General features: G+C 33.1%; 1 protein-coding gene across 4 annotated transcripts in view; it reads left to right on the top strand.

Moving 5' to 3' along the window:
• The window catches only part of CPSF6 (cleavage and polyadenylation specific factor 6), a 34,244-nt gene that overhangs the window by 15,818 nt on the left and 5,148 nt on the right, over positions 1-13,278 (top strand). For 2 of the 4 annotated variants that reach the window (XM_059402490.1, XM_059402492.1), the window contains 3 exons: positions 1,884-1,999; positions 2,473-2,626; positions 6,665-6,857. In XM_059402490.1, coding sequence (XP_059258473.1) covers positions 1,884-1,999; positions 2,473-2,626; positions 6,665-6,851 — 457 coding nt within the window. In that variant the 3' untranslated portion in view covers positions 6,852-6,857. Of the gene's footprint in view, positions 1-1,883; positions 2,000-2,472; positions 2,627-6,661; positions 6,858-13,278 lie in introns of all 4 variants that reach the window. The other 2 variants (XM_059402489.1, XM_059402491.1) reach the window with 1 other exon arrangement.

Below are 13,278 nucleotides of genomic sequence, written 5' to 3'. Positions count from 1 at the left end.
TACCAACTTTTAATTAAAATGGAAATATTCAGTGCTTTACAAGTATATTTGGGTTTGTAAAAAAGTTTTTATGGAAATTAGAATAAGTAATGGTGATGCTTGAAGAAGAGCTCAGTGGAAATCACTATTGAAGTAAGTGATCTCTTAGCGCCCTTTGAAAGTCATTTAAAAACTGTCCATATTCAAAACATAATTAGAGAGCTAGGTTTCTACTCTCCAAGAACTATTTGAATTTGCCCCTTTAATTTCTTCTGAGCTTATATTTTTAAACTATCACTGTTAAACTACTTTGTATTTCATTTTGTCTGATAACATCCTGAAAGAATGGATTTGAGGTTCTGCCTAATTCCATGCAGTTACACAGACACGTGGCAATAACTTTGATATTGTAAGCAAAACTCATTGACCATTATCTTTTTTTAGAGGTTGTATCTATTTGACTGTCAACAATGCTGTTTTGGGGCAGCTGGGTGGCTCAGTTGGTTAGGTGTCTGCCTTTGGCTCAGGTCATGATCTCAGGGTTCTGAGTTCGAGTTTGAAGTTGAGCTCTCTGCTCAGTGGGGAGTCTGCTTCTCCTTCTCTGTCTGACCCACCCCCACCCACTTGTGCTCTCTCTCTCTCAGATAAATAAATCTTTTATTTAAAATGCTGTTTTCTTTAGAAAACTGTTAGAACTGTTGAACTAGTATATAACTTCTGTTCACTTTAATTCCAGTGAGTGACTTCATATTAAATGTTCACAATTAGAATATAAGAGTGGGTTACATGACTTGGTTTGACTGTTTAAAATTTGAGTTTCATATCCTTTTCCTAACATAACAGAATTTCTGCAGTATTAGGTTTTCAAGAATGGTGGGGATGGTTATTAATGACTAATTTTTTATCAAAAATTAGAGAAAACTCATTATTTTAATAAGGGATTTTATTTTTAAGAGGGATAGAATTGGCACAAGTCGTGGCATTTAGTTGAAATTACACCTATATTTTGAACAACTTGTAACTTGCTCAGGATGTTTATAAAGTTTGGGTAATAACAGTAATATTTTAAAAGCATGCAAAAAGTTAGATTAATTGTTTCCTCCTTTCATTGGAATGAACTACTAGTGTGTCCCTCAACTCAGTGTCCTAGTTAGTAACTGGTAACTCAGATGGCAGGACTTTCCTTTTCCTGTACTGTACATGTACAGGTTTTTTTTTTTAATTGAAATATAGTTGACACATAATTTACATGTAGTTTTAAAGTTGTCAAGTAGCTTTAGAAAATTTTGGCACTTAATCCATTTTTTTCAACAGTTTACACTTACTATCTTTTATTTGCCTGATACTCTTCCAGGGATTCAGTGGTAAACGAGATGGTCTAAGATCTTGTCCACATCTGAATTTCTATTCATTAATCAGATTTGTTATCCTTCTGTTGTAAGTTGGGCCCTGTGCCTAGAGGATCCAAACATAAATGTCACCAAACTCCTTAATTGTGTAGGCCTGTATTTTTTGTTGTCACCATTTAAAAATATATATAAATAGAAGATAATAATAATATATAACTTTTATGCTATATATATATTCATCAGAACAATTTATTGTGTCTTCTTTTTGTATGACTCTGAAAAATATTTTATTGTAGATATGTAAATACATTATCTCTGGCCTCCAAAAGGCAAAGTTTCTAAGTTGCTACTTTATTTCAGCTGAAAGATAGTGGAGTAAGAGAATTTTGCTTAGACTTACTCTCTTTGTAGGATAAATAGTGTGCTTCCCTCGGGAAAAATAACTGCTAGCTCTGAGGCATTTGTCAAAAGCAACTAGTATGAGTTGTTTAATACTGTTCTGACTAACTTGGAAAATTTGTTGAGTGCAATTTAAGGTTTATATTTATTTTACAGGGAAATGGATACTGCAAGAACGCCATTGAGTGAAGCTGAGTTTGAAGAAATCATGAATAGAAATAGGGCAATCTCAAGCAGTGCTATTTCAAGAGCTGTGTCTGATGCCAGTGCTGGTTTGTGTATTTCTGTATTAATATTTCTTATTTATGTTATCAGGAATGGCCTAAAACTATGTGCAATCTTGAAGATTGGTCATTTGCATTTAGTATTTATATTCATATTCCCAAATCATATCTGTGTTTATTTAAAAGACATTGAAGGGAACTATGTGTCAAAGTAATGAAAAAAATCCATAATTTTAAATTTTTAGGTATAGATTTAAATTTTAGTCTTTACATTTAATGGCTTAAATTTGACTCTCATATTTACAAATTAATAACCTGCTTTACACAGCAATAATAATAACAAATTGTGCTAATTTCATGCACATAAAACGTTTTTCCAAATGGTGAAACACTGAAAAAATTAAGACATCTTCTGCAGTTATTTTGTTCTTTTATAAAATGATTTATTACTCTTCCTCCAAATGATTAGATGGTATTTTGGAAACAATTTCTTTGATTTCAGTCTCTCCTTTCCCTCTTAGGTGATTATGGGAGTGCTATTGAGACATTGGTAACTGCAATTTCTTTAATTAAACAATCCAAAGTATCTGCTGATGATCGTTGCAAAGTTCTTATTAGCTCTTTGCAAGATTGCCTTCATGGAATTGAATCCAAGTCTTATGGTTCTGGATCAAGGTAAAACTTTCCTGTCTCATGTCTATTTAAAACTGTTATTTTACAAAAAAAAAAAAAAATAATGTGTTTGGGACTTTAACATAGGACTTTGATTTTACTTATTACTGTTTATGCAATAGCTATTATTGATTTTTTTTTCTTCTTACATTGAATCAAATGTAAGGTGTTTGCTTGTTTTTAAAGCCCTTCAAAGGTTTCCGGTTATTCTTAGAATAAGACTCTAAACATTGAGGGCAGTGTGTGATACCTGCCTGTCTTTTTAGCCTCATTGTGTACCTCACCCCTTGCCCACTATTCTCTAGTCATGGTGGTGGTGTCTCTTCTCTTCCTTTTGATCCATTAATACTTAAATACCTCAGTGTCTTTATACCTGATATTCCTTCTGCTGGGAACCCTTTTCCCTGGCTCTTCACATAGCTCACTTCTTATTATCTATGCTTTAACTCAATCTAACTTCTAGAAGAAGTCTTCTCCCAGGTTATTATGTCATGTTCTTTTTATTTCTTTCATAGTATTTGCCGTAGTCACAGTACTTACTGGAGTCTTTTTTAAAAAAGATTTTATTTATTCATTTATTTATTTGTTTGTTTATTTGAGGGGGAGGAAGAAGAAAAGGGAAAGAATCCCAGGCGGGCTCGGTGTTGAGCACAGAACCTGACATGGGGCTCATTCTAATAACCCTGAGATCACAACCTGAGCCAAAACCAAGAGTTGGACCCTTAATTGACTGAGCCACCCAGCTGCCCCTATTCTTTATTGTTACTGCACATTTCTTTTCACTAGAATACATACATGTTGGAAGACGGAAGAGGCCTTACCTGTCCTGTTAATTGTAGTATTTCTAATGACTAAATAGTGTTTGGTACAGAACAGGTGCTAAATAAATATTTAGAACAAGGAAGTTAATGTCTATTCTTAGTTTTCTAATTAGGTAGTTCCTTTTTTTAGTATTATAGCTAACTTTGAAATTTTACATATTTTGAAAAGTAGATCTTTAATCTGTATATGATATTCATAGATCTATCTACAGTATACTTTATCTGGTGTTAGAATCTTAATTAAGTTAAGGGAAAGGACCCTGTCTTTGTCATGGTCCTTAGCTTTCTAATTAGTACCTTTCTGACCCAGTGTAAGTAAGGATTTTTGTATCTAAACAAATTTGTCATAGCGGAAGACCATACCTTACATAGTCTTCTTTTAAATTTTTTAAGCCCTACTAAGTAAGAATTTCTAGGTATTTCAGCTTACGGGCAGTTGTTAACTTCCCTATTGTGAATTTCAGAATTTAGCAGGATTTCTTTCTTACCTTTTTTTTTTTTTTTTTTTTTACATTTTTAAAATTTAAATTCAATTAATTAATGTATAATGTATTGGTTTCAGAGGTACAGACCTGTGATTTATCAGTCTTATATACTACCTGGTGCTCATTATATCACTTGCTCTCCTTAATATCCATCACCTAGTGACCCTGTCCCTCCACCTCTTTCCCCTCCAGCAACCCTCAGTTTGTCTCCTATGATTAAAAGTCTTATGGTTGTCTGCCTCTCTGGTTTTGTCTTGTTTCATTTTTTCCCTTTTTTTCCTTCTGATCCTCTGCCTTATTTCTTAAATTCCACATATCAGTGAGATTATATGATAGTTGTCTTTCTCTTACTGACTTATTTCGCTTAGCATAAGACCCTCTAGTTCCATCCAGGTAATTGCAATGGCAGGATTTCGTTTTTTGATGGCTTTGTAATATTCCATTACACACACACACACAAACACCTTTATCCAGTCATCTGTCGATGGACATCTGGGCTCTTTCCATAGTTTGGCTATTGTGGACATTGCTCCTATAAACATTGGGGTGCACGTGCCCCTTCAGATCACTACATTTGTATTTGGGGATAAATACCCAGTAGTGCAATTGCTGGGTCATAGGGTAGCTCTATTTTCAACTTTTTGGGGAACCTCCATACTGTTTTCTAGAGTGGCTGCACCAGCTTGCATTCCCACCAACAGTGTAGGAGGGTTCCCCTTTCTCCCCATCCTCGCCAGCATCTGTCGTTTTCCTGACTTGTTAATTTTAGCCATTCTCACCGGTGTGAGGTGGTATCTCATTGTGGTTTTAATTTGTATTTCCCTGATGCTGAGAGATGTTGAGCACTTTTTCATGTGTCTGTTGGCCATTTTGATGTCTTCTTTGGAGAACTGTTCATGTCTTCTGCCCATTTCTTGATTGGATTATTCTTTGGGTGTTGAGTTTGATAAGGTCTTTATAGATTTTTGGATATTAGCCCTTTATCTGATAAGACATTTGCAAATATTTTCTCCCATTCTGTCGGTTGTCTTTTGGTTTTGTCAGCTGTTTCCTTTGCTGTGCAAAAGCTTTTTATTTTGATGAAGCCCCAGTAGTTCATTTTTGCCTTTGTTTCCCTTGCCTTTGGAGATGTGTCTAGTAAGAAGTTGCTGCAGTCAGGGTGGAAGAGGTGGCTACCTGTGTTCTCCTCTAGGATTTTGATGGATTCTTGTCTCACATTTAGGTCTTCAATCTATTTTGAGTCTGTTTTTGTGTATGGTGCAAGGAAATGGTCCAGTTTCAGGGGTGCCTGGGTGGCCCAGTTGGTTAAGCAGCTGCCTTAAGCTCAGGTCATAATCTCTGGGTGTTGGGACTGAGTCCTGCATTGGGCTCCCTGCTTAGCAGGGTGTCTGCTTCTCCCTCTGTCTCTGCCTCTCTGTCATGCTTTTGTGCATGTCGCTGTCTCTCTCTTAAATAAAGAAAAGCTTTTTGGAAGGGGGGGGTGATCCTGTTTCATTCTTGTGCATGTGGTTGTCCAGTTTTCCCAACACCATTTGTTGAAGAGATTTTTTTCCACTGGATATTCTTTCCTGCTGTCAAATATTAGTTGGTCTTAGAGTTGAGGGTCCGTTTCCGGGTTTTCTATTCTGTTCTATTGATCTTTGTGTCTGTTTTTGTGCCAGTACCCATACTGTCTTGATGATTATAGCTTTGTAATAGAGCTTAAAGTCCAGAATTGTGAAAAATTTAGAAGAATTTCTAAAAGTATTTTAAGCAATATATTTCAGTTAAATTACCTGGTTTTTGTTTTTGTTTGGTTTGGGGGTTTTTTGTTTTGTTTTTAAAGATTTTATTTATTTGATGGAGAGCATGTGCACAAGCAGGAGGAGAGGCAGGGAGAGAGAGAAGCAGACTCCCCGCTGAGCAGGAGCTTGATTTGGGACTTAGGACCCTGGGATCATGACCTGAGCCGAAGGCAGACACTTAACTGACTGAGCCACCCAGGTGCCCTTGTTTTATTTTTGAAGGCAGCTCATGAATTAATTCTTTTTATTGAGTAACAATGTGAATTATATCCCAGTGTTTTCTGGTGGTCATAAGTTTTGAACTTGTGAGTTTTGAACTCACAAGTCATAACTTTTGAACTAAGTTTTGAACTCTGCTTCCCACCATGCCCCCCAGGTCTCCACCACACACCCCCTGCAGCAAACATATATAAGAAAGTTTCTTAGTGGAGTGGGACTCATGAACAATCATATTTGGGATAGTTATAAATGTAAAATTGATATGTTTATCAATTATAAAATTGATAGGCTTAGGTCACCTCTTGATGGTAATTTTTATGTATTTAAGTTTCATAATTTCATGACTTTTATGTCTAAGAAACTACCTTCTGTACAATCTTTAGTTTGAAACAACATGTTTTTGAAACTTTTTCTCCTTTATCTTTCTGTTTTTTGTTCAGTTACTATGTGTCTGGTTTAGGCTATTACATGTTACAGATGATAAGATGTATTGCCCCTGTGTGTCTGGTTCTTCGTTTGGGGGTAAATTTTTTTTTTGCGGGAGGGAGGTATGTGACTATTTTTAAAAATGGAATTTCTAGTTCAAGCTTATAGGTGTGTTGGTAAATCGTTATTGGTAGTTCAGGATATCCTAAGTCTAAACTAGGTTTGTGAAGAATTTTTTGCCTTGGGTACTTTTAACCACTGCTGTTCATTTACAGAGAGCATTAATCCAGTAATTTCTTTTAGAAGACGTGAACGATCAAGAGAGAGGGACCATAGTAGATCACGAGAAAAGAGTCGGCGTCATAAATCCCGTAGTAGAGATCGTCATGATGATTATTATAGAGAGAGAAGCAGAGAACGAGAGAGACATCGGGACCGGGACCGAGATCGGGACCGAGAACGGGACCGAGAGCGCGAGTATCGTCATCGTTAGAAGAAGGTGGGTATTCCTTGTTCCTGTTATATTTAGCATATGTGTTATTAACAGTAATTATAACTCCAAGGCTATTGTTTATACAGTATATACCTACATTTTAAGTGGTCCAACTACTTGTTCTGAATTTAATCTTCTGGAAACATCTGAGACAAAAGACAGGTGAGTAATGCCAGGTAAAAAAAAAATTGACCTTTTATCCTTGAATATTGTATTGCTGAGTTAAAACTAAGATTGTTGATGGTCTTTAGAAAGCAAGAAAACAATCAAGAGGACTCATGTCTACTTCTAAAATCTGAAAATTGGAATTGTCTTAATTATACAGATAGTTTGCATGTTATTTGAAATACAAAATACGGGAAGTTAATTCATAACACACACACACACACACACATATGTATGTATAGTGCTTGGACTTGTAAAAGTAAATTGAAAGTTTCCCTCCTTGAACTGACTCCCTAAAATTTTTAAGACAATCTAACACTATAATAGCTTATAATACAGGAGGATGGTAACAGCATTGAAAGAGCTTTTGTACTTAAAAAACTACTCTTTAGAAAAGATACTTTTCTTGGCATCTGGTTTTTGTTTTAAAATAAAAGAAAACATATCCTTTAATTTGCAAAGAAGATATGAAACTTAATTAAAATGGATTCAGGGTACTCCATATCTAAGAATTTTAAGTTGTATCAAATCATGCATCCCAGGTTAGAATAACCTTGAAATAATTTTCTTTGATGTTTCATTCATAAACCATAATCATGTGTCTTTTTTTCTGTATTTTAAAACTATTTCTTGTGTACATTTTTCATAAAGCGGGAATTTGTCTGTTTATACTTCATTTTCACGTGTTTTTATTTTTATATTTGTGAACAGCATTTATTCATGTGAAAAGTAGGGGGAGGGCACTGTGAGGCTTGTGCATGTGACACAAAGGATATTCTGTAAACAAATAATTTTTCTTTATATGTTGGTGGTATATCCAAATTAAATTAGGCTTAAACAGATCCCTTACAGGTAACTACATTTTACATAATTATTTTCCATAATCATGGGAAACCCTGAATTTAGTCACAGTAATTGTTAGTATTTAAGTTGTTATGGGCAAAAGCAAAGACTATCAAGTATATGTAATTTTGTGGCAGAATAGCAGTTTCTTTAACTGTAAGAGATACATCTTAGCAAATGAGATCCTTTTTGAATAATACTATTTATAAAATAAACATGTAAATCTTATTTTTATGGTACATTAGCTATTACTTTATTCACAGTTTTATGGGCTATTTGAAGTGAAAAGCCATTTTTAATACTTCCCTAGCATTTTGAACATGCATCTTAAATATTTATCAAAACTTGAATTTTAAAATAGTTTTCCATGTATTGTATTATAGAACTTAATGTAAATCCCAAAACATTTAGTATGAAGCAAAACATCTCTCACTTTAAAACTGAGCTCATTGAAATTAATACTGCTTTTGGATGTAAGGATTAATTAAATGTTCTGTCATGTAAACACTAAACATCTAAACACTAAATTTTTAAAGATAGAGTTTTTTCCCCTTTGGGTTGAATAAATCTTAATCCCATTTTAGGAAAAAATTCTCAGTATCCATCAGTTGCTTAAGGTGAATTTTAGCCAACTTACTTGAAATGCTTAGCTGTATCAGCCATTTCATTTATAGTAAGGTACAGGTGTATGAGTTATATCTTTATTTAGACTTTGCCAGTTATCAGCAAGCTTCTAATTATTGAGGGCATGATAATGAAACTTCCATACATTTTTAAACATCTCCACTATTGGATGTGCCCATCAAGGAGCTTCTGAACCAGATTATACCCAACGTTAATGATTTTTCTTCCTGGTTTCAGCTAAACTAGCATAGTCAGCCAGGTAAACTCCTTGAAAAGTCCACTGTTCATTTTAAAACTTTGAATTAACTAACATTACATTCTAGTAATGGGTACACCTAACTATATCATGGCTTGAGTTTCATTACATTCAGACATTAACTATGAATTCCTAACTTGAAAACTATGGTTGACATTTTTTCTTAATCACTGATGTGTACCATATCAGAATTCCCATGTTTTGTTTGTACATTAATCAAAATTGAGTTGTAATATTGTTATGTGCCTTCATCCAAGCAAAATTTTACATAAGCATTTCTAGGGCAAAAAATTCTGTTATCCTGGAATATTGTACCTTTGCTATACCAAACAATATTTATTGCAAATGTAGATGTGAATTTACAGGGTTGGGGACTAGGATTAAATATTTTCAAGTGAAAACTTCTAAACAAATAAGAAAACTATCTGCACATTTAATTATTATCATAATAGGGTCTGTTGACCTTTTTAGAAGTTTTTAAATATGAGTCCTTTTGAGCTTTCATGTAAATCTTAAATGGACTAAATGGAGTACAAGTAACTGGGAAGCTAACTTGAATGTCAGTAAGCGTGTATATAAATAAAACAATAATGTAATTTATTATTAAAATGATGAATGGCTAAAAGGGCAAGTTCTTAACTGGAAACTTAATGATGTTGGCAAGCTGTTAATGTCTGTCCCATCTTAATTTTTTTTGTGTTTGAACTGTTGGTAATGTTAATTGCATTCTCTCATTTAAAATATGTATTAATTTTTCTAAAAGCATTCAGTATCAAGTTCAAATAGGTAATATTTTAATGGGAATATCAGTATTGTAAATTTTCAATATGTAAATACCTTGTATTTCATATTCTGTAATTTCTGCCTCTATTCTCAGACCACTCTGAGCAAAACAAAAGTAGTTCAGTGTTTTAAAATTGTACACTTTTTACAAGAATAATTTTCACAGTTCTTTTCTTTTAGATTGCATTCTTCTTATTGTTTGGAACAATGCCACACAGCAAATTTCTGTTAATGATTCAGGTTTTTTTGTGTGTGTGTACAAAAAATAATGAATCCAAATTATTTTTTAATATACTCTTTATTCATGCTTTTTCTCTCCCTGAAAAGAGGTTTTAATATTTTCAAATCATTGTCCATTTTTTTGATAAAAATTTTAAGCATCTTGTGTGGAAAATGGATTAAATAACTACACTTCGTTGTAAGACTTAATCATAGATACCATAATCTCAGGTTGTGTTGTTATTGCGCAAGATTTAGGGTGGTTTGCATTCTTTACTTAGTTTATAGTTTTTCATTAATTTAGGAAAAACAAAGCCAAAAGAATAAAAAAAGGTTTTTTTATATGTGTTTCAGCTCCTTAAGATTTAGTGTTACTTTGAGGCCAATGTGAAAATTAAGTTCTCTTAACCATCCAATGAATGATACTGGTGGTGATGATACTTAAAAATTATTTCTGCAACTCTTAGGTCATCTGAGATCTGCCTAATATTATCCAGCCTTGTGTGTGTTTGTGTTCTACCATATGTCCTAACTGCTGTGCTTCATCTGGATTTGCTAGTTTTCACTTCTTTTGCTCCAGGTTTTCTTTTAATATTTATAAGACCTTATTACACAGCTATCTTAACTGAAGTGGCAGGAGGGTAGGAAGTAATCCTGAGAATAGATGTATAGTGTGTTTTTTGCTCACTGTGGTTTAAGAATGGGTTTTGTTTACAAATGATTAATGTTCCCTGTTAAAAGAAAATTCAGTGCCAATGTGAGTCACCTTGCTCTCACCTTCATCTCAGTGTGAAATTTACTACCATTGTTTTAGTTTGTAAATTAGATCACTCTGAATAAGTAATGTTTTGAATGAATATTTAGTTAGCATTGTTTTAAAGAAAACTTAATAACCAAAAAGGGGTAAGTGTGTCATATATGCTATGCATATTTACTAATTTGCCTTCTGTGGTAGGGTGTTCTAATCCTCACAGGAAATTCTCAATCACATAAGTAGCTTATTTTGAAATGTCCATTTTGTGAAATTTGGGGGACAAAGATGAGTTTTCCTTGACTGTGGTGAGGTTTATTTCTATAGTGAACTGCCCTAGAGCAACAATCTTGTATCTGTTTTATAATATAATGAAAGACTTTAGTTAAAATGAGGTAAGGTAAGTACTGTGACCACAGGTAGAAAGAAGGAAATTTACCAGATGTTGTGGTAGGAAGGGAAGATTTGTAAATACCTATAATAAACAGAATTTTCATGTACTATGTTTTAGCCACTGCGAAAAGGAATTTTAATTTATAAGAGTTGACTTATATTCAGAATCTTCTATTTCTTTTGCCCGCTCCATCCCCATTCCTCTCATTAAGGAGAAATTTTCAGAAAAGAGAAACGTGAATTTTGTTTCACTGAGTTAATGGAAGCACATCTCTAAAAGTATATTGAAATTTTTTTCAATTCAATATTCACTTCTTTTAATTGATTATTAATGTGAAAGCCTGTGAAAGAGCCATATCAGATACATATTTGAATTTTACTAAAAAGGTGAATTGGCCATGAGCATAGAAATACTGATGCTAACAAATTTGCTTAGATAAGTTTTAACAGAAATGCTCAGAATTTGAGCTGTTAGTATTGGCTTGATCTTACATTATCTCAAAATACAGGTGCTTCTCTGTATTGAAATTTTACTTAGTGCTTACTTTAGAGACTTCATTGAAGAGCTGTAGATTACATTTGTCTTAGTTTTTTAACAAGTGTCTACATAGATCTTCCTTTTATATTATAGCTAAAACTGTGTGACTTTGACATTAACATATTCAACTAAATGGTATTCTGAAAACATGAGCATTGAATGTATTTGTCACTTTTAAGCTTTTTTGGTATCTTTGTTTATGTAGATGTCTAACTAGAAATTTGAGAGTATCCTGTGGGATTGGATTATTGGAAATGGGTTGTATTGCCTTCAAATTTGCTTCCGTTTGAGATTGTAAAATTTGTATTTCCAAATGGATAAATGTAAAGTGTTTAGAAAGAGAAATAAAAACTGTCAGACTACCCCCAGATTTTATGTCTGTATGGTGAAAATGAGAGAATTTTAATAGTAAAGATATATGAAGTATATTCAAGCAAAAGATGAGTGTATTTGTCCTGCAAACAGATGTGTGTTACAATTTCACAAACAGGATTCTCTGCAGAAATAGTAGTAAAATTCTCCTTTGTGGAGTGATGAATGAGTAAGTTGCAGTGTATGCCACATGTTTTTTGGAAGGAATGGGTATTTTTTGTTCGCTGTGACTTTAATTTTTCCCTCTTTAATGACCGATCTCTCTCTCGCATCACAACAAAAGGGTTAGAGAGATAACATACTTTTTAAAGTAAGATTTATTAATTTCCCAGCATCTTTTCTGGTTAGAACATATTCCTTATCTGTCTTTAATACCAGTTTTTAAAAATACATTGCGAAGAACAAAAATAAAACCTATGAAAGCTGCCTTTCTAGATTTTTTTCCCATGAAATAATTCCACCTAAAGCTTCATCAACATAAGATAAAAGTACAACAGAAGGTAACAGAAATGGCTTAAGTATCTCATTTAAAAATGCGGGGAAATAGAAACTATTTAAAAGAGAAAGTTCAGGATTAAACATCTGGGGTTTTTGTTTTTTGTTTTCTTTTGCAGTTGTAAAATTTAGGTTTTTACTCTAGGCAGTGTGAGTGCATATGTGTATTGATGCTCTGAAGACGCTTACAGCCTAGTTGGGGAGGAAAGGACATAAAATACGACATTTGTAGTTGTGACAGAATATTAATTACTCTTAATTACAAAGCAGAGTACTTTCCAATTTTATGGCAAGAATATCACTAAATATTGTGCCCTTTACTTCTTGCTACATCATCTTACTAAAATGCTCTCTTGGAACTTAAATTTTAAATATCTGGTGTTTCAGTGATGACTTACATGCAAGTTAATTGAATGTTTCTTTTGTGAACCTCTACCTGAAGTTTGCATATTTTTGTATTCTTGAAATTTTAGCTTACCAAATTGATTTTTTTTTTCTTTGTGTGAGTTTTCAATGAAATTTATCATTGTAGATTCTTTTTTAGCTTGTTTTTGGTTAGCTTATATACCACATTAGTTATTTCACTATAGGTGGAATAGAGTGAAAGTAAAGTAAATGTTTTAAATTTGTATTACGTCTAAAGATTTGTATGTGGATGTCATATTTATTTAAATGTGCATACTGAGCTATATATAAATTTTATTTATAAATTTTGTAACATGAAACAGTTTGATTTATAACATTTGCAGAAGTTCCTGTATGCTGTCAAATAAATACAACTAATTTGTAAAATAATTGCATTTTATATTCAGTTCACATTTAATTGTTAATGAGTTCTTTAGAATTGATATGTGGGTAAATGAAAAAATTTACATTAAAATCATTCAAGCATTTTTCCATTTATTTTTGTAGTATGCATACTTTAGAAAATGACTTATAAATGTTTCCATCATCACAGAAACAGCAGCTGCTATATTTTCATTTTTGC

The sequence above is a fragment of the Mustela nigripes genome, chromosome 6 (assembly GCF_022355385.1).
Source record: "Mustela nigripes isolate SB6536 chromosome 6, MUSNIG.SB6536, whole genome shotgun sequence".
Taxonomy (NCBI): domain Eukaryota; kingdom Metazoa; phylum Chordata; class Mammalia; order Carnivora; family Mustelidae; genus Mustela; species Mustela nigripes.
The sequence above is the reverse complement of the archived record's forward strand: the minus strand, read 5'-3'. Positions and strand labels throughout refer to the sequence as shown.